The sequence below is a fragment of the Heptranchias perlo genome, chromosome 10, assembly GCF_035084215.1.
Source record: "Heptranchias perlo isolate sHepPer1 chromosome 10, sHepPer1.hap1, whole genome shotgun sequence".
Classification (NCBI taxonomy): domain Eukaryota; kingdom Metazoa; phylum Chordata; class Chondrichthyes; order Hexanchiformes; family Hexanchidae; genus Heptranchias; species Heptranchias perlo.
Window position 1 is genome coordinate 84,497,831 of NC_090334.1, and position 22,624 is coordinate 84,520,454.

A 22,624-nucleotide genomic window follows, 5' to 3' on the forward strand; every position below is an offset into this window, starting at 1 on the left:
AGCCGGGAATCACATGGACTCATAGGCCGAACCAGGAGGCCAAAGACAGGTGTCAGAGGTACCCGGGAGCAGAATGGTGCCTATCCTCCAAAGCCACAATGTTCAACCTCAGAACAATTGGGGGAGGTCATCACCCCCGACCCATTACCGGCTCAGATACTGCATAGATTACAGATTACTACCAGTCAGGACAGGCGGAGGGACAGCTCGCAGGGATCTGGAAGGACACCCATTGGGAGTCACAACACTCCCCTCCACCCTTCCCCAGGAGGCGGCTGGAAGGGTTGTCCTGATCCCTCCCAAGGGGCAGTTCGAGACACTGCCAGACTAATTCAGAACAGCGAGAACAGAATGAGAACTGAGGGACGTTATTTGGACTGACGGTACTCTTACCCATGTCTGTAACACAGTCTCTTCAACTTCAACTCGGAGCAGTTCAGCTGGGCCAGTCCGATTAGGATCCCTGCCAAGGTGCCCTGAAATACAGAAATAGGGAGATAGGAGCTTTGAGGACTTTGTGATCTGACCATGTGTAAATCTTGTTTCACAAGGTCTTTGCCCAGGAACAAGCTCACTCCAGTGATGGCGACTGCTGTTCACCCCCTCTCTGCACAAGATTGACGATCAGGTTATTCTGTGCAAGAGGTTTGCTCCCACCCTGACTCTGATTAGCAGAATTAAACAAACATGGGAATTAATGAAGGATTCAGTTAGAACTCAGCTTGCGGGTGGGCTCAGGGTTGAATTACATTCTGAAGTCCTTACTCTAACTCATTCTTTCCCAGGGCATCAAATATGTGCAATACCTCACCTCCATTCTTGGCTCAGTGGGTAGCACTTGCTCTCTGAGTCAGAAGGTCGTGGGTTCGAGCCCCACTCCAGAGACTTGAGCACATAATCCAGGCTGACGTTCCCTGTGCATTACTGAGAGAGCGCTGCACTATCAGAGGTGCTGTCTTTCGGATGAGACGTTAAACCGAGGCCCCGTCTGCACCCTCAGGTGGATGTAAAAGATCCCAAGGACTATTTCAAAGAAGAGCAGGGGAGTTCTCCCAGTGTCCTGGCCAATATTTATCCCACAACCAACGTCACTAAAACAGATTATCTGGTCGTTGTCGCATTGCTGTTTGTGGGAGCTTGCTGTGCGCAAATTGGCTGCCACATTTCCCTACATTACAACAGTGACTACACTTCAAAAGGTACTTCATTGGCTGGAAAGAGCTTTGGGATGCCCTGAGATCGTGAAAGACGCTCTAGAAATGCAAGTTATTTCCTTCCTATTTTTCTTACTTTCTAATAGGCGACTTCAGGACATTTTGTCTTTTTTTTTTGCCCCCATCCAAGGCCGACGCTTAAAGGGGATGGACAGTGGCTGTGGGGGAGAGGGGGCTACTGGCCTCTGCTTGCCGTTTCCTCAATGAGAAGCAGTGGAGACTGGGAATTCAGTAACTGGGGAGAAAGACAGGAATCCGAGGCTGCTTCTACCAGGGCAATACCACCATACCTCTGATTCTGGATACACTTCCCTATTGAAATAAAACAAATTAGAAACACATTATAATCTCAAGTACAGCGGATGAGACTGAGCTGCTCTTGTTCCAATTCTGTTCAGTGATTGAATTCTGCCTCAAACACAGCGATGACCAGCCATTATCCCCATTATCTCTCACAACTTACTTGATCCATGGACATGTGTTTGCCGTGGTAGTCCAGCCGGATCGGCACCTCGGACGTGAAGCGAAATTCCCTGGAATGAAGAACGGAATTCACTTTGTCAATTGATAGGTTTGACCCTTTGAAAATCGTCAGCCGTGGCTCAGGGGGTAGCACTCTCTGAGCCAGAAGACTATCCGAGGTTCCGTCTTTCAGGCGAGACGTTAAACCGGGGCCCTGTCTGTCCTCTCAGGTGGATGCAAAAGATGCCAGGGCACTATTTCGAAGAAGAGCAGGGGAGTTCTCCCCGGTGTCCTGACCAATATTTATCCCTCAACCCACATCACTAAAAACAAATTACCTGGTCATTATCACATTGCTGTTTGTGGGATCTTGCTGTGCACAAATTGGCTGCCGAGTTTCCTACATTACAACAGTGACTACACTTCAAAAGTACTTCATTGGCTATAAAGTTCTTTAGGACGTCCTGAGGTGGTGAAAGGTGCTTATATAAATTCAAGTCTTTCTTCTAGATATGCAGTCATGTCACGTGCCCAGTGTGAGCTGTGTGTTAACAGGCCCAGATTCTCTCTCCCACACACACATGCGCAAAATCTAATATAATGGTTAAAAAATGGCCCTCTATAGGACTGCTTCATCGACAGACATAATGCATAGAATTGCATAGAATGTACAGCACAGAAACAGGCCATTTGGCCCAATAGGTCTGTGCCGGTGTTTATGCTCCACACGGGCCTCCTCCCTCCCTACTTCATCTTACCTTATCAGCATGTCCTTCTATTCCTTTCTCCCTCATGTGTTTATCTAGTGGGAAAGTGGAGTTGAGGTCGAAGATCAGCCATGATCTGATTGAATGGCGGATCAGGCTCGAGGGGCTGAATAGCCTACTGCTGCTCCTATTTTTTATGTTCTTCCCCTTAAATGCATCTATGCTATTCGCCTCAACTACTCCTTGTGGGAGCGAGTTCCACATTCTAACCACTCTCTGGGTAAAGAAGTTTCTCCTGAATTCCCTATTGGATTTATTAGTGACTATCTTATATTTATGGCCCCTAGTTCCGGTCTCCCCACAAGTGGAAACATCTTCTCTACATCTACCCTATCAAACCCTTTCATAATCTTAAAGACCTCTATCAGTCACCCCTCAGTCTTCTCTTTTCTAGAGAAAAGAGCCCCAGCCTGCTCAATCTTTCCTGATAGGTATAACCTGTCAGTTCTGGTATCATCCTAGTAAATCTTTTTTGAACTTTCTCCAGTGCCTCTATATCCTTTTTATAATATGGAGACCAGAACTGTTCACAGTACTCCAAGTGTGGTCTAACCAAGGTTCGATACAAGTTTAACATAACTTCTCTGCTTTTCAGTTCTATCCCTCTAGAAATGAACCCCAATGCTTGATTTGCTTTTTTATGTCCTTATTAACCTGCGTCACTACTTTTAGTGATTTGTGTATCTGTACCCCCAGATCCCTCTGCTCCTCTACCTCATTTACACTCTCATTATTCAAGCAGTATGTGGCCCCCTTATTCTTCCTACCAAAATGTAATGCCTCAGACTTAGCTATATTGAAATTCATTTGCCATTCACACACCCGTTCTGCAAGTTTATTAATGTCTTCCTATATTTTGTTGCAGTCCTCCTTGGTATTAATTATATCCCCCAATTTGGTGTCGTCTGCAAATTTAGAAATTGTACTTCCGATTCCCGAGCCCAGATTGTTTGTGTAAATGGTGAACATCAGTGGCATGCATGGTACCCGCAATCCTCAGCCCAGAATAAATTGCTGTATAATCTTCTCATCGGAGATCTCCCCTATCTGGTCCCGGGGCCACAGTTACAGAGCCCTTTTCAACCCTTAGGCTCCACATCTCTGGTTAGAAGGAAGGTGGGGGGAGAGGGTGTGGAAAGGAAGGCTTAATATTCTGATCATAAGAAGTGTTAGGAATGTGAGTTTTGTAATAATATAGGCTGATGTCCTGTGCCTATTGGCCAAGGATGAATTCAACACGCAGTCAAACACTTGAAGATTTATTAAAGGTGAAATGATCCTGAACATACACATGACCAACTCCCAAGGTTACAGAGACTGCTTTGTCACAGGAGAGTCACACATTACAGTTGGGTGACTGCAACCCTCCAGATGGCTCCCCTCTGTATCTTCCAATTCATGGTTATGATCTCACTTCAAATATACTGTTTCTAAGCTGCACTAATCCAAAGGCATCTGGATTCAATGATCTATCCCCCACTCTCAACCTCCATTCTGACGTCTTATGGTCTCGAGTTGTACAGAAAAGTGTTGGTGTTTTAGGGTCAGTGTGACAAAAAGGAGCCATGCTCCCAAAACAATGATATTGAGTCTCCAATTTAGAGTGATAAAGCGAATCTAAATGTGTATATGTGCCAGCCCGGCCTTCGAGCATGCCTCTTGTATGGATATCGTACTGTTAGTTGCTTTTGAAGTCTTTAATTATAAGATTTAACTACAGAACATAAAATGAAACCTAACACAAGTGATTCTTTTGCGTAAAATAGTTCCCCTTACAGTTTCTCAGTCTTAATCTCTAACCGTAGACTGCCCACTGTGTTACTTAAACCCACGTACAGGATCCATAGGAACTGGAGGAGGTCAGTCAGGCCCTTGAGTCTGATCCGAAATTCATTAAATCATGGCTCAACTCCATTTACCCGCCTTAGCTCCATCATCCCTTGATGCCGTTACCTTATTCAGGGTCAGTCCTCCTTACTCCTGCCTTGGTGCAACTCCCACTACTCACTGATGATTACTACAATTACAAGAGTCTACATCACAGAAACAGGCCATTCGGCCCAACAAGTCCATTCGGTGTTTATGCTCCACATGAGCCTCCTCCCACCCTACTTCATCTCACCCTATCAGCATAACCCTCTATTCCTATCTTATTTAGCTTCCTCTTAAATGCATCTATGCTATTTGCCGCAACCACTCCATGTGGTAGCAAGTTCCACATTCTATCCACTCTCTGGGTAAAGAAGTTTCTCCTGAATTCCTTATTGGATTTATTAGTGACTGTCTTATATTTATGGTCCCTAGTTTTGGACTCCCCACAAGTGGAAACATTTTCTCTACATCTACCCTATCAAACCCTTTCATAATCTTAAAACCTCTATCAGGTCACCCCTCAGCCTTATTTTTTCTAGAGAAAAGAGCCCCAGCCTGTTCAATCTTTCCTGATAGGCATAACCTCTCAGTTCTGGTCTCATACATGTGAATCTTTTTTGCACCCTCTCCAGTGCCTCTATATCCTTTTTACGATATGGAGACAAGAACTATTCACAGGACTCCAAGTGTGGTCTAACCAAGGTTCTATACAAGTTTAACATAACTTCTCTGCTTTTCAATTCTATCCCTCTAGATATGAACCCCAGTGTTTGATTTGCACTTTTTCTGGCCATGTAGGGCTCCGCATGACGGATAATACTGAGGAAGGCCCCCTCCCCCAACCCCCGCCTCGGGTGATGGCCTGGTGCTTCCCCTGTTGCAATGCTCACCGGAAAAAGATTGGCCGGTCTCCGAACGACACCGTTGAGGCACTCCCCGGATCGCTGACCGACATCCTGGTAGAAGCAGTCAAGGGATCTGGCCTGAGTTTGCTCTGACCCGGGAGAGTTATGATGGGACCGTGGTCTGAAGGGCTAGTTCCGTTTTTGGAAAAGCTGCTAGTGACGTCCAATCCGGGAGACTTTCTCACTGGGGGCGGACGGATACACAGTTAGCACAGGAATGGCAATTTTATTGCTTTCCTTTTTTTTTGAGTTATGAGCAAATCTCAAACAATTTTCCTGACTTTTAAGTGTTATTCAGGTGAATCACAGTTATCACATAAAACAGCAATAGTGCCCACCACTCTTTTCTTTTCTGCCTCCTCTTTTTCACTTTCCAGCGGGGGGACACTGGATAGTGATCAGGTGCAGGAACCCGGCTGGATTATTTTTCCTCTCCCCACCCGCCCATCACAAGAGGCCAACAAGAGAGCCCTTACCGCTATCCTGGCTGAGTTCAGCTGTCTCAGATCAAACATGGCACTTTCCCTGGTCTGTACAGCTCTGTACTGCACTTGGAGCGCCTCTGCACCGCACTGGCAGAGCCTCTGCACCGCACTGGAATTGATTCTCTGGATGTGGGTGTTGTAGGCAAGGCTGGCATTTATTGCTTATCCCTACTGATTGACCTGCTAGGTCACTTTAGAGGGCAGTTAGGAGTCAACCATAGTGGTGTGGGACTGGAGTCACATATAGGCCCAGACCGGGTAAGGACAGCAGGTTTCCTTCTCTAAAGGACATTAGTGAACCAGATGGGTTTTTACAACAATCCGACAGCTTCATGGTCACTTTTACTGATCACAGATTTTTTAAGCTGAATTCAAATTGGGATGGGATTTGAACTGATGTTCTCTGGATTATAAATCCAGGCCTCATCACCCCACTGGTAGGTGCATTTAGGACAAGAAACTTGCATTTATAAAGCAGCTACAATGTCCCAAGATGCTTCACAGGGGCCAGAATGGAGAGTGAGCAGTAGTAAGAGGAAAATTCATGGAGGGACTGAAGACATAGTCAGAGAGATGGGTTTTAAGGAGTAGAGAGAGGGGGAAGGATTATGGGAGACAGTTCCAGAGAGTGGGGCCAGGACGGCTGAAGGCTTTGCCACTGAAGGTGGAATAAAATGGGGTGGAGGTTGCAAAGGAGGCCTGGGTTGCGAGAGTGGAGGCCACGGGCTGGCACGTAGGGCTGGAGGACGATGCGGAGGTAGACCAGGACGAGAATGTTGAATCCAATGAGTTGGGGATGGAAAAGTGTTTGTGTGATCTTGCGCAAATTGGCTGCTGTGTTTCCTACATTACAACAGTGACTACACTTCAAAAATACCTCACTTGCTGTAAAGCATTTGAGATGTTCTGAGGTTGTGAAGGGCGCTATAGAAATGCAAGTTATTTCATTCTCTCCTCCTCCCCTCCCCTCTCCTCGGCATCTGACCATCGAGTGTTGACACTCACCCTCCTGTGCAGGATCTGGAGGAATTAACAGCTCTACCTCCGCAGCCAGGCTGGTGAAAAAATCCTTCAAGAAAAACAGCGCATCCTGAATGTGAACAAAAGGGAAGACAAATTGATCAGGAATTTTACAGGGAAAGCTTATATATAAAAAAAATCAGCAAGATGAAAATAAAACATGAATTTGCTCAAAATGCAGAGTATTTGAAAGAGAAAAGTCAAGTTTCAGGTGCCCAACCTCCCTTCTCCCACAGGCACATACGTCACAGGCCGGCGGATCATGAGGTCACCTCTTCACTGAAGTCAATGTGCTTTTTTGCTAATTATCTATCCCCTTCTCCTGAGGTGCTGACCCTTACTGGGGTACAGTTTCAAAAGACCCTGACCCTTACTGGGGCACAGTTTCTAAAGACCCTGACCCTTACTGGGGCACAGTTTCTAAAGACCCTGACCCTTACTGAGGTACAGTTTCTAAAGACCCTGACCCTTACTGGGGCACAGTTTCTAAAGACCTTGACCCTTACTGGGGCACAGTTTCTAAAGACCCTGACCCTTACTGGGGCACAGTTTCGAGAGACCTTGACCCTTCCTGGGGTACAGTTTCTAGAGACCCTGACTTTTACTGGGTACATAAGACCATAAGAGATAAGAACAGGAGTAGGCCATTCGGCCCTTCGAGCCTTCTCCGCCATTTAATCAGATCATGGCTGATCTGATTTTTACCTCAACTCCACTTTCCCGCCCTTTCCCCATATCCTTTGACTCCCTTGCTGATCAAAAATTTGTCTAACTCAGCCTTGAATGTATTCAATGACTCAGCCTCCACAGCTTTTTGGGGTAAAGAATTCCAAAGAGTCACGACCCTCTGGGAGAAGAAATTCCTCCTCATTTCAGTCTTAAATCCCTTATTCTGAGACTATGCCCCTTAGTTTTAGATTCCCCCATGAGGGATAACATCCTCTCAGCATCTACCCTATCGAGTCCCCTCAGAATCTTGTATGTTTCAATAAGATCTCCTCTCATTCTTCTAAACTCCAATCAGTATAGACCCAACCTGTTCAATCTTTCCTCATAAGACAACCCTTCCATACCCGGAATCAACCTAGTGAACCTTCTCTGAACTGCCTCCAATGCAAGTATATCCTTCCTCAAATAAGGGCACCAGAACTGTACACAGTACTCCAGGTGTGGTCTCACCAGCACCCTGTACAGTTGTAGCATGACTTCCCTGCTTTTATACTCCATCCCCCTAGAAATAAAGGCCAATATTCCATTTGCCGTCCGGATTACCTGCTGCACCTGTATGTTGACTTTTTGTGTTTCATATACGAGGACACCCAGATCTCTCTGTACCGCAGCATTTTGTAGTATTTCTCCATTCAATTAATATTTTGCTTTTTTATTTTTCCTCCCAAAGTGGGTAACTTCACATTTTCCCACATTATATTCCATCTGCCAAATTTTTGCCCATTCGCTTAACCTGTCAATATCCCTTTGCAGACACTTTGTGTCTTCCTCGCAACTTGCTTTTCCATCTATCTTTGTATCATCAGAAAATTTGGCCACAATACACTCTCTTCCTTCATCCAAGTCATTGATATATATTGTAAATAGTTGAGGCCCCAGCACTGATCCCTGCGGCACCCCACTAGTTACAGATTGCCATTTTGAAAATGACCCTTTTATCCCGACTCTTTGTTTTCTGTTAGTTAGCCAATCCTCTATCCATGCCAGTATATTACCCCCAACACCATGAGCTCTTATCTTGTGCAGTAACCTTTCATGTGGCACCTTATCGAATGCCTTTTGGAAATCCAAATATACTGCATCCATTGGTTCCCCTTTATCCACCCTGCCCGTTACTTCCTCAAAGAACTCTGATAAATTTGTCAGACACGATTTCCCTTCATAAAACTATGTTGACTCTCCTAGATGGTATTATGAGTCTCCAAATGTCCTGCTACTACTTCCTTAATAATGGATTCTAGCATTTTCCCAATGACAGATGTTAGGCTAACTGGTCTATAGTTACCTGCTTTCTGTCTCACTCCCTTCTTGAATAGGAGTGTTACATTTGCGGTTTTCCAATCCGCTGGGACCTTTCCAGAATTTAGTGAATTCTGGAAGATTACAACCAATGCATCCACTATCTCTGTGGCCACTTCCTTTAAGACCTTCGGATGCAAGCCATTGGGTCCAGGGGACTTGTCAGCCTTTAGACCCATTAGTTTACCTAGTACTTTTTCTCTAGTGATAGTGATTGTTTTTAGTTCCTCCCACCCCTTTGCCCCTTGATTTTCTACTATTATTGGTATGTTATTAGTGTCTTCTACAGTGAAGACAGATACAAAATATCTGTTCAATTCCTCTGCCATTTCCATTTTTATTTCCCCAGTCTCATCCTCTTAGGGACCAATATTTACATTAGCTACCCTCTTTCTTTTTATATACTTGTGGAAACTTTTACTGTCAGTTTTTATATTTCTTGCTAGTTTAAGTTAAGGAACCTGTTAGAACCAGTGTCCAAGCACTTGAACCAGACCTGCTATACTTCCCTACCCATTACCAGGTACACAACTGGAGTGTAGAGTTGACTATTCAGGTCAAGTCCTGTTGGTGAACCCACTCCTTTATACTGGTCAAGGGAAACTCTCCTCCAAGTTACAGTAAATAAAGTTACAGCTGGTTCACCTCACAACAAACCATACACTGGAAAGAGCGGTGTTCGGGTTAGAGTTTGGACAGTTGTTTCCCCCTCCCAAAGTTGAACACTCCCCCTCTCAGTTTTACCAACCTGATCAATGTTTAGTCGAAGGGGCATAAGCGTGACACGTAGACAGCACTCACGAGGCATCTGAGTAGAATCCGGACTCACATGTAAAGCCTTAATAGTTAGCTAGAGAAGAGACAGCGAGAGGTTAATATAATAAAAGGGAATACTGTGTGCATAAACTTGACTTGCAATCCTTTGACTTTAGAAGATTGAGGGGTGCTCTAATCGAGGCGTTTATAGGGATTTTGGATAGGGTCGATAGAAATAAATTATTTCCTCTTGTGAAGGAATCAGAACAAGTGGGCATAACCTTAAAATTAGGGCATAACCTTAAAGACAGTCCAGAATGTCACCCGAGCACAACGCAACGCCATCAACGCTCTCAAGACCAACCGCAACATCGTCATCAAACCAGCGGACAAAGGAGGAGCCATAGTCATACAGAACAGAACAGACTATTGCAAAGAAGCATACCGACAACTGGACAACCAGGAACACTACAGACGGTTACCCGCAGATCCGACCAAAGAACACACCCACCAGCTCAACAAACTGATCAAGACCTTCGATCCAGACCTTCAAAGCATCCTACGCATTCTCATCCCACGTAATCCCCGCGTGGGAGACTTCTACTGCCTCCCAAAGATACACAAAGCCAACACACCCGGACGTCCCATCGTATCAGGCAACGGAACCCTGTGTGAGAACCTCTCTGGATACATCGAGGGCATCCTGAAACCCATCGTACAGGGAACCCCCAGCTTCTGTCGTGACACTACAGACTTCCTACAAAAACTCAGCACCCACGGACCAGTTGAACCAGGAACACTTCTCACCACGATGGACGTCTCGGCACTATACACCAGTATCCCCCACGATGACGGCATCGCTGCGACAGCATCAATACTCAACACCAACAACAGCCAATCTCCGGAAGCCATCCTACAACTCATCCGCTTCATCCTGGATCACAATGTCTTCACCTTCGATAACCAGTTCTTTACCCAAACACACGGAACAGCCATGGGGACCAAATTCGCACCCCAATACGCCAACATTTTCATGCACAAGTTCGAGCAGGACTTCTTCACTGCACAAGACCTCCAACCAACACTATACACCAGATACATCGACGACATTTTCTTTCTATGGACCCACGGCAAGGAATCACTAAAGAGACTACACGATAACATCAACAAGTTCCATCCCACCATCAAGCTCACCATGGACTACTCCTCAGAATCAGTTTCTTTCTTGGACACACGAATCTCCATCAAAGACGGGCACCTCAGCACCTCACTCTACCGCAAGCCCACGGACAACCTCACGATGCTCCACTTTTCCAGCTTCCACCCTAACCACGTCAAAGAGGCCATCCCCTATGGACAGGCCCTGCGAATACACAGGGTCTGCTCAGACGAGGAGGAACGCGATGGACACCTACAGACGCTGAAAGACGCCCTAGTAAGAACGGGATATGACGCTCGACTCATCGATCGACAGTTCCGACGGGCCACAGCAAAAAATCGCATAGACCTCCTCAGGAGACTAACACGGGACGCAACCAACAGAGTACCCTTTGTCGTCCAGTACTTCCCCGGAGCGGAGAAACTACGCCATGTTCTCCGCAGCCTTCAACATGTCATCAATGAGGACAAACACCTCGCTATGGCCATCCCCACACCTCCACTACTCGCCTTTAAACAGCCACCCAACCTCAAACAGACCATCGTTCGCAGCAAACTACCTAGCTTTCAAGAGAACAGCGTCCACGACGCCACACAACCCTGCCACGGTAACCTCTGCAAGACATGCCAGATCATCGACACAGATACCACCATCACACGAGATGACACCACCCACCAGGTGCATGGTTCATACTCCTGTGACTCAGCCAACGTTGCCTACCTCATACGTTGCAGGAAAGGATGCCCCAGAGCATGGTACATTGGCGAGACCATGCAGACGCTGCGACAACGGATGAACGGACACCGCGCAACAATCGCCAAACAGGAGGGTTCCCTCCCAGTCGGGGAACACTTCAGCAGTCATGGACATTCATCCACCGACCTTCGGGTAAGCGTACTCCAAGGCGGCCTTCGAGACACACGACAACGCAAAATCGTCGAGCAGAAATTGATAGCCAAGTTCCGCACCCATGAGGACGGCCTCAACCGGGATCTTGGGTTCATGCCACGCTACACGTTACCCCACCAGCGAACAAATGTTATCTGTTTTTAATATAATGGGTCATTTGCTGGCTCTCTCTGCCTTCCGGATGTTTCTGCCTCTCTCTGTGTTTTTTTTTCTCTGTTTTTTTTCCCTGTTTGTTTTTTTGTTGAATGTGTATTCGGAGGTTCTGCAGGTAACACCTCTCTGTCTGAACACGGTGATTGCCTTGGCAACGGGCAGTTGCAGGGGCAGTCTGTAAACACCATGTATTATTGTTCAATATGTATAAATGCGTAGGCTTCAAGGAGATCTTGAAACATTTGCCTGAGGAAGGAGAAAATCTCCGAAAGCTTGTGAATTTAAAATAAAATTGCTGGACTATAACTTGGTGTTGTAAAATTGTTTAAAATTAGAGCAAGGACATTTACGAATGAAATCAGGAAGCATGTTTTCACATAAAAAGAGTAGTGGAAATCTGGAACTCGCTCCCCAAAAGGCTGAGGATGCTGGGGGTCAAATGAAATTTTCAAGACTGAGGTTGATAGATTTTTGTTGGGTAAGGGTATTAAGGGATACGGAGCAAAGGCAGGTAAATGGAGTTGAGGTGCACCCAGTGTCCCATTCTTCATGTATGAACCCAGGCAGTGAGTGAAGGGCAGTGAGTTGAATCTAATCCTGGCCTCACCCGATGACTGTGTACATACACTTTCCTGCAAGGGTCACTAAACGGTGATCAGGAGCAGGAACCCTAGGAGGTTTATTTCACACCTGCTACCTGGGCGGCACTGAGGCCAATAGCAACACCCCAACTGCTGCCGAGGCCAAGATCAGCTAACACAGCACAGGTCTGCAATCAAACCTGGGATCTTCCCAAAGTAAGCAGAACTAGCAGGTTGTGCATTCATTGGAACAGGAGTAGGCCATTCAGCCCCTCGAGCCTGTTCCACCATTCAATTAGATCATGGCTGGTCTGTACCTCAACTCCATTTACCTGCCTGTGTTCCATATCCCTTAATATCCTTACCCAACAAAAATCTATCGATCTCAGTTTTGACATTTTCAAATGACCCCCAGCCTCAATAGCTTTTTTGAGGGAGAGATTTCCAGATTTCCAGTACCCTTTGTGTGAAGAAGCGCTTCCTGATTTCCCTCCTAAACAGCCTAGCTCTAATTTTAAGGATATGTCTCCTTGTTCTGGACTCCCCCACCAGCGGAGATACTTTCTCTCTATCATCCTATCAAATCTCTTTATCATTTTAAACAGCTCAATTAGATCACCCCTTAAATCTTCAATACTTGAGGGACTACAAGCCTAATGTAACCCTTTCAGCCCCGGTATCATTCTGATGAATCTGCACTGCACCCCCTCCAAGGCCAATATATCCTTCCTGAGGTGCGGTGCCCAGAACTGGACACACTACTCCAGATGGAGTCTGACCAGAGCTTTATATAACTGCTTTATACAACACTGATAGAAACAATGTTCAGGCCACCCATTCCACGCATTACCCCCCCATCCACCCAGCCGAGAGGTCAGGCAGACAAACCTCTCTGATGCAGGCCGAGTCCTGAAGGACATAGCTGTCAGACTGGGCCTGCGGCAGGTGGTGAGCGAACCAACACGAGGGAAAAACTTACTTGACCTCCTCCTCACCAATCTACCTGTCGCAAATGCATCTGTCCATGACAGTACTGGTAGGAGTGACCACCGCACAGTCCTCGTGGAGATGAAGTCCCGTTTTTGCACTGAAGACACCATCCAACGTGTTGTGTGGCACTACCACCGTGCTAAATGGGATAGATTCAGAAGAGATCTAGCAGCTCAAAACTGGGGATCCATGAGGCGCTGTGGGCCATCAGCAGCAGCAGAATTGTATTCCAGCACAATCTGTAACCTCATGGCCTGGCATATTCCTCACTATATCATTACCAACAAGTTCAATAGGAGTGTAGAAGAGCATGCCAGAAGCAGCACCAGGCGTACCTAAAAATGAGGTGCCAACCTGGTGAAGCTACAACTCAGGACTACATGCATGCTAAACAGCAGAAGCAACATGCTATAGACAGAGCTAAGCGATTCCACAACCAACAGATCAGATCAAAGCTCTGCAGTCCTGCCACATCCAGTCGTGAATGGTGGTGAACAATTAAACAACTAACGGGAGGAGGACGCTCTGTAAACATCCCCATCCTCAATGATGGCAGAGTTCAGCATGTGAGTGCAAAAGACAAGGCTGAAGCGTTTGCAACCGTCTTCAGCCAGAAGTGCCGAGTGGATGATCCATCTCGGCCTCCTCCCAATATCCCCACCATCACAGAAGCCAGTCTTCAGCCAATTCGATTCACTCCACGTGATATCAAGAAATGGCTGAGTGCACTGGATACAGCAAAGGCTATGGTCCCCGACAACATCCCGGTTGTAGTGCTGAAGTCTTGTGCTCCAGAACTAGCCGCGCCTCTAGCCAAGCTGTTCCAGTACAGCTACAACACTGGCATCTACCTGACAATGTGGAAAATTGCCCAGGTATGTCCTGTCCACAAAAAGCGGGACAAATCCAATCCGGCCAATTACCGCCTCATCAGTCTATTCTCAATCATCAGCAAAGTGATGGAAGGTGTCGTCGACAGTGCTATCAAGCGGCACTTACTCACCAATAACCTGCTCACCGATGCTCAGTTTGGGTTCCGCCAGGACCACTCAGCTCCAGACCTCATTACAGCCTTGGTCCAAACATGGACAAAAGAGCTGAATTCCAGAGGTGTGGTGAGAGTGACTGCCCTTGACATCAAGGCAGCATTTGACCGAGTGGAGCACCAAGGAGCCCTAGTAAAATTGAAGTCAATGGGAATCAGGGGGAAAACTCTCCAGTGGCTGGAGTCATACCTTGCACAAAGGAAGTTGCTAGTGGTTGTTGGAGGCCAATCATCTCAGCCCCAGGACATTGCTGCAGGAGTTCCTCAGGGCAGTGTCCTAGGCCCAACCATCTTCAGCTGCTTCATCAATGACCTTCCCTCCATCATAAGGTCAGAAATGGGGATGTTCGCTGATGATTGCACAGTGTTCAGTTCCATTCACAACCTCTCAAATAATGAAGCAGTCCCGAGCCCGCATGCAGCAAGACCGGACAACATCCAGGCTTGGGCTGATAAGTGGCAAGTAACATTCGCGCCAGACAAATGCCAGGCAATGATCATCTCCAACAAGAGAGAGTCTCACCACCTCCCCATGACCTTCAACGGCATTACCAATGCTGAATCCCCCACAATCAACATCCTGGGGGTCACCATTGACCAGAAACTTAACTGGACCAACTATATAAATACTGTGGCTACAAGAGCAGGTCAGAGGCTGGGTATTCTACGACGAGTAATTCATCTCCTGACTCCCCAAAGCCTTTCTACTGATTTCACAAGGCACAAGTCAGGAGTGTGATGGAATACTCTCCACTTGCCTGGATGAGTGCAGCTTCAACAACACTCAAGAAGCTCGACACCATCCAGGACAAAGCAGCCCGCTTGATTGGCACCCCATCCACCACCCTAAACATTCACTCCCTTCACCACCGGTGCACCGTGGCTGCAGTGTGTACCATCCACAGGATGCAATGCAGCAACTCGCCAAGGCTTCTTCGACAGCACCTCCCAAACCCACGACCTCTACCACCTAGAAGGACAAGGGCAGCAGGCACATGGGAACAACACCACCTGCACGTTCCCCTCCAAGTTACACACCATCCCGACTTGGAAATATATCGCCGTTCCTTTATCGTCGCTGGGTCAAAATCCTGGAACTCCCTTCCTAACAGCACTGTGGGAGAACCTTCGCCACACGGACTGCAGTGGTTCAAGAAGGCAGCTCACCACCACCTTCTCAAGGGCAATTAGGGATAGGCAATAAATGCCAGCCTCGCCAGCGACGCCCACATCCCACAAAGAAATAAAAAAAATGCGAACTTGAAGGCCCCCTTGTCTCCCTAGCTCTCCGAACAAATTCCCTGCTCCCAAACCCAGGCCTTACCATGTTGGAATGAGCCTTTCTCGGTAACTCTTTGCTCGAGTACAAGTAGAGGAACTTATTCATCTGGGATGTTGCAAGCCGGTCTCGGATCTCGAGATCCTGGACTATGAAGACCTGCCGTGAGATGGGACGCTCTGTCGAACCTGGATCTATGTCATAACCTGTCTGAGGGTAAACTTCATGCTGAAATTTCACCTTAAAAAAAACCAAAAACATATACTGAGCATTAAAGGGTGAGCTTGGTTTCCAAATAAATGGTGGAATGCTGCAAGCCATTTTTTCTGAAGGACTGTAACTGACCGCTAAACTCTAGCGAGAAAACACTCTGCATTGAAAAAACTGCATCACAGGGACTGGGTGGTGTAATCGACTGAACATTGGCTTTGTACATAGGGAAATGGGGAAGATACAACTCCATGAATGATGTCGAATGGCTGAAATGCAAGTCCCTTCTTTCTAATGGGCGACTTCAGGATCTTTGGCCAAATGGCCTTCCTCATTCACAACTATCTTGCGATCTTTCCTTTGGGTCCGAGGTTCAAATCCAGCCCAGACTAATGGGATGAAAGTTTCCTCTCTTTGCTGCTTGCCCCCCCTCCTACCCCCTTACCCTGGGTTAACCTGGTGTCTGACATGTGTAGAAACCCATCACCATCACCCGCGTCTCCAAACCAACTGCTGAGAAACCCACTTAAGTTGAGTTTCTGTTTGCCTGAATAAGAGTGAACTTGCTCTCCCAAAAAACACACCCCACTTACCCAACCCAAGAGAGCTGAGGATTAGCAGTGAGCCAATGCCTTAAAGACGGGATAAAACTGGCGGAGAGAACAGGAAGGAAGGAAAGAGAGCTATGGAGAGAGTAATGGAAAGCTTTTGCTGTCAAGTGACTCGCATTACACAATGTGCAAGTGTTTGAACATGGAAAAATTTAAGTGAATATCTCAGTCACTGTAATAGCAGCGGCTGCAAGGTGAGGTCGGAAGGCACTCACCGGAGAGCAGCTAAAGGATGCTTCTTCGATCTCTCACCTTACTGAACTGAATCTCCATCAGGATGTCGTGGTTCCTCCCGGGCCCGCCCTGAATGCGCCTGGCTGAACGAGCGTATCGGGCTGGAGGCTGTGATGGGGAGCTTTGGGAGGAGCTTGAAGCAGGTTTAGGACTACAAGAAAGCAACAGATGAGTACTTCAGTAAGTGTCATTGGATATATGTTCTGTGTTAATGATGGTTTTAGCTGAAGCAACACAACACAGTCCCATTTGAAAGGCTATGCTGGAGATTTACGGTTTTCACTGTCTCCTACCCTAACATAATCTTCCCCAGGACCCCAAAAACTGTAACTCTTCATCTCTCTCAGTCTCCCCTTCCTCCTATAATCTACTGGCTTTTAAAACCCACACTTAGTGTCACTGAATCACCATTCCTGACTTACTTCATCTTCTCTCCTACTCTTCTCAATCTTAGTGATTTCTTGTTCCTGGGTTTCTCAATATAATAAAAACACAGTACACATAGCATAGCTGTATTCATGAATCACCACCCCGCAAAGAGCACAGACACATCCCTTCACCATCAGACTCTTGCACATTCAGTACACTTCCATTCTATACGTTGCCTCAAACACATGAATGATTATTTTCCTGTTTCATCCTGAAAGACACAATGCAGCCTACGCAGCCCATCGTGTAAATTGCTGGGGGAGGATCAGTCGAAACCAGGCTTGGCTGATGTCATGGTACCAGTTGCTTTCAATTGGGTTTCTACAGGATGCGTCCCTGTCGATGATGTCACTGGACTGGACAGGTGGTGCGGAGACTCAACACGACAGGTCACAGCGGATGTTAGTCATTTGGAAAACTCCTGGTGTATATATGTGTATGTATTCCAAGTATGTGTGTGTGGGTGTCATACACACAAATAGTGGCATATTCGGAACAAAAACTACTGTCTGTCTCCTCCCAAAGATTTTCCTTCTTCTTAAACACTGTTGTTGTTACCATGGTTTGCTGCCACTGATATTGGTTGCTCCCTCCCATGTTTCCACCAATGGTATCCTGGGCACCCCAATTATTGCTCTTTTGGGAGGCTTGGTTACACTCAGCACAGATTTCACCACAGCTCTATCTATCGATCTATCTCTCTGACACACACACAGCACAGATTTCACCACAGCTCTATCTATCGATCTATCTCTCTGACACACACACAGCACAGATTTCACCACAGCTCTATCTATCGATCTATCTCTCTGACACACTCAGCACAGATTTCACCACAGCCATATCTATCGATCTATCTCTCTAACACACACACAGCACAGATTTCACCACAGCTATATCTATCGATCTATCTCTCTGACACACACACAGCACAGATTTCACCACAGCTCTATCTATCGATCTATCTCTCTGACACACACACAGCACAGATTTCACCACAGCTCTATCTATCGATCTATCTCTCTGACACACACACAGCACAGATTTCACCACAGCTATATCTATCGATCTATCTCTCTGACACACTCAGCACAGATTTCACCACAGCCATATCTATCGATCTATCTCTCTAACACACACTCAGCACAGATTTCACCACAGCTCTATCTATCGATCTATCTCTCTGACACACACACAGCACAGATTTCACCACAGCTCTATCCATCGATCTATCTCTCTGACACACACAGCACAGATTTCACCACAGCCATATCTATCGATCTATCTCTCTAACACACACTCAGCACAGATTTCACCACAGCTCTATCTATCGATCTATCTCTCTGACACACACACAGCACAGATTTCACCACAGCTCTATCCATCGATCTATCTCTCTGACACACACAGCACAGATTTCACCACAGCTATATCTATCGATCTATCTCTCTAACACACACTCAGCACAGATTTCACCACAGCTATATCTATCGATCTATCTCTCTGACACACACACAGCACAGATTTCACCACAGCTATATCTATCGATCTATCTCTCTGACACACACACAGCACAGATTTCACCACAGCTCTATCTATCGATCTATCTCTCTGACACACACACAGCACAGATTTCACCACAGCTCTATCTATCGATCTATCTCTCTGACACACACACAGCACAGATTTCACCACAGCTATATCTATCGATCTATCTCTCTGACACACTCAGCACAGATTTCACCACAGCCATATCTATCGATCTATCTCTCTAACACACACTCAGCACAGATTTCACCACAGCTCTATCTATCGATCTATCTCTCTGACACACACACAGCACAGATTTCACCACAGCTCTATCTATCGATCTATCTCTCTGACACACTCAGCACAGATTTCACCACAGCCATATCTATCGATCTATCTCTCTAACACACACTCAGCACAGATTTCACCACAGCTATATCTATCGATCTATCTCTCTGACACACACACAGCACAGATTTCACCACAGCTATATCTATCGATCTATCTCTCTGACACACACACAGCACAGATTTCACCACAGCTCTATCTATCGATCTATCTCTCTGACACACACACTTAGCACAGATTTCACCACAGCTATATCTATCGATCTATCTCTCTAACACACACACAGCACAGATTTCACCACAGCTATATCTATCGATCTATCTCTCTGACACACACACAGCACAGATTTCACCACAGCCATATCTATCGATCTATCTCTCTGACACACACACTTAGCACAGATTTCACCACAGCTATATCTATCGATCTATCTCTCTAACACACACACAGCACAGATTTCACCACAGCTATATCTATCGATCTATCTCTCTGACACACACACAGCACAGATTTCACCACAGCCATATCTATCGATCTATCTCTCTGACACACACACTTAGCACAGATTTCACCACAGCCATATCTATCGATCTATCTCTCTGACACACACACTTAGCACAGATTTCACCACAGCTCTATCTATCGATCTATCTCTCTGACACACACAGCACAGATTTCACCACAGCTATATCTATCGATCTATCTCTCTGACACACACACTTAGCACAGATTTCACCACAGCTCTATCTATCGATCTATCTCTCTAACACACACACAGCACAGATTTCACCACAGCTCTATCTATCAATCTATCTCTCTAACACACACACAGCACAGATTTCACCACAGCTCTATCTATCAATCTATCTCTCTAACACACACACAGCACAGATTTCACCACAGCTCTATCTATCAATCTATCTCTCTAACACACACACTTAGCACAGATTTCACCACAGCCATATCTATCGATCTATCTCTCTAAGATACACACAAAGCAGTTTTTCTCCATTAATAAGGCTACGTTTCTGCACTTTTACAATCTGTTGTCATTAGGATTTCAATGAAGTCTAACAGTAGGTATGTGAAAGTTTCATTCGTTGAACTGTAAAAAGAACACCCATCATTACAATTAAAGGCTCTGGATTTCAAAATTTGGAGAGAACACTTTGAGGCTGTGGAGAAGCACAAATAGATCCAGGTCTGTCACTGCTGGTGAGAGTCTGAGGTGATGGATTACTATCACAAAACCAAATAAACATATTGGCCTAGTATGATTTTTGCTACAGCTACCAATACACTAAACAAGCCCAGCGACAACATTGGTCATCAGTGATTAGGGAACTCACATGCTTTTAACAGGGGAACGTGCAGAGGGGGCTATTCCGAAATCCCTTCCTCCATACAGGTGCCACACGACGGAGATTTCCTTCACCACATATCGGACCTCTGGGATCGGAAGGTGCAGTGGTGCTTTGCTTGTGTCCATCTTCTTGACCGGTAGCATGAAGTGCTCGTCTTTGATCAGAATCGGTCCAGTGAACAGCTTCTTCACTATGGGCTCAGTCTCTCTCTGCCGAACAAGACAAGAACCTCAGGCACTAAACTGCATGAGGCTAACCTACCGCAAATTAAACAATGAACACTCAACAAGCTCTCCCCCCACCGCCCCCCCCACTCCCCGAGTAGAATATGCTGGGGATTCCACTGTGCCTTCCTCAGACAATCCCTCAGGATCGCATACTCACTGTACCACTTTTTCCTCCCCTCCCATTCTTGCTGGGGTATTAAGAACATAGGAGCAGGGGGAGGCCAACCAGCCCCTTGAGCCTGTTGATTCATTCAATCAGACCACGGCCGATGTGTACCATCAGCTCCAGGCCGTGATCCTGCGAGTGCTGCTCACCTTCCAGTACCCTGTCCAAGTGGCCGTTCTTCTTGTGTCAGCCCAGACGAGCGTTGTCTGGTTATTCAAACATGGGAGGCATCAGAGCAGAGCCTGTTTCTTTCCCTGCCCAAAGTGCAGCTCACATGCAATTTCCAGCAGGAGACAGTGATCAGGAGCAGTAACACAGGTTGATTTTCCCCCTTCCCTAACCCAGGGGCACCGAGGCCACTTGCAGCATCCCTACTGCTGCTCAGGCTGAGGTCAGTTGAGAAAGACTGAACTTGCATTTCTATAGCGCCTTTAACGATCTCAGGACATCCCAAAAAGCTTTACAGCCAATGAAGTACAGTCACTGTTGTAGTGTAGGGAACTGTAGCAGTCAATTTGCACACAGCAAGATCCCACAGACAGCAATGAGATAATGACCAGATAATCTGTTTTAGTGATGTTGGCTGAGGGGTAAATATTGGCCAGAACACCAGGGAGAACTCCCCCTGCTCTTCTTCAAGTAGTGTCATGGGATATTTTATGTCCACCTGAGAGGGCAGAGGGGGCCTCAGTTTAACATCTCATCTGAAAGACGGCACCTCTGACAGTGCAGCACTCCCTCAGTCCTGTACAAGTGTCAGCCTGGATTATGAGCTCAAGTCTCTGGAGTGGGACTTGAACTCACGACCTTCTGACTCAGAGTCAAGCGTGCTGCCCACTGAGCCACGGTCAGGGATGGAATCTGGCAGCTTCTCAGTTGCCCACTGGACTGTGCATTTACCCACTGAGCTCATTTCGCCACCTTACTCTGAAATCTGATCCAAATCTTTCATTTTCTTCAGGCACCAGCAGCTGCTTGGAGCTTTTTTTTAATCCCCTTTCACCGCTTACCGTGACCGCCATCTTCGGTGCATCCAGGATACAGAAATCCTCGCTCTCGGGCTGCTCACTGTGAGAGGAGGTGTAGGCCGCATGATGCTCAGGGAGGATCATGGTGGAACTCGGGCTCTGCTCCTGCGAAGAACCTCCACTCTCATCGGGGAAGAGGAAAAGGTCTGACCGGGCTGGCTCTCGTTCCTGAATGAGGTCATCATAGATCCCTGAAGAGATGGGTAAAAGGAGAACGATGAAACCTGCCATTACTGCACCGAACCCAGTGATCCTTAAAGGTTACAGATAAGGTCAAGGAGATATGGCTGGGCTTTCCCTTGCTTCAGATGGTCATTACCTGGCATTTATGTGGTGCGAATGTTACCCGTCACTTGTCAGCCCAAGCCTGGATGTTATCCAGGTCCTGCAGTATGCTGGCATGGGCTGTTTCATTATTGGAGGAGTTGTAAATGGAGCTGAAATCAGGAGGCACTTTTTCAAGCAAACGGGGGAATCGTCCGTAAACAGCCACATTCCTGACCTTATGATGGAGAGAAGGTCATTGATGTAGCAGCTGAAAATGGTTGGGCCGAGGATACTTCCCTGAGGAACCCCTGCAGCAATGACCTGGGGCTGTAATGATTGGCCTCCGAAACCACAACCACCTCCTTCTGCGTCAGGTAGGACTCCAACCACTGGAGGGTTTTCCCTTTGAGCCCCACCGACCTCAGTTTTGCTAGGGTTCCTTGAAACATAGGAACAGCAGGAGGCCATTCAGCCCATCGAACCTGTTCCGACATTCATTTAGACCATGGCTGATCTGTACCTCAACTCCATTTTCCCACCATTACTCCATAGCCCTCGATACCCTTACCCAACAAAAAGCTATCC

General features: G+C 46.7%; 1 protein-coding gene across 3 annotated transcripts in view; it reads right to left on the reverse strand.

Moving 5' to 3' along the window:
* Positions 1-22,624, reverse strand: part of LOC137326742 (autophagy-related protein 2 homolog B-like) — a 128,215-nt gene that overhangs the window by 13,896 nt on the left and 91,695 nt on the right. For all 3 annotated transcript variants that reach the window (XM_067992114.1, XM_067992115.1, XM_067992113.1), the window contains exons 30-38: positions 21,755-21,963; positions 20,337-20,560; positions 16,699-16,831; positions 15,671-15,865; positions 9,502-9,603; positions 6,711-6,795; positions 5,206-5,404; positions 1,678-1,747; positions 394-476 (exon numbers count right to left, since the gene is read on the reverse strand). In XM_067992114.1, the coding sequence (XP_067848215.1) occupies positions 394-476; positions 1,678-1,747; positions 5,206-5,404; positions 6,711-6,795; positions 9,502-9,603; positions 15,671-15,865; positions 16,699-16,831; positions 20,337-20,560; positions 21,755-21,963 (1,300 nt within the window). The remainder of the gene's footprint in view (positions 1-393; positions 477-1,677; positions 1,748-5,205; positions 5,405-6,710; positions 6,796-9,501; positions 9,604-15,670; positions 15,866-16,698; positions 16,832-20,336; positions 20,561-21,754; positions 21,964-22,624) is intronic.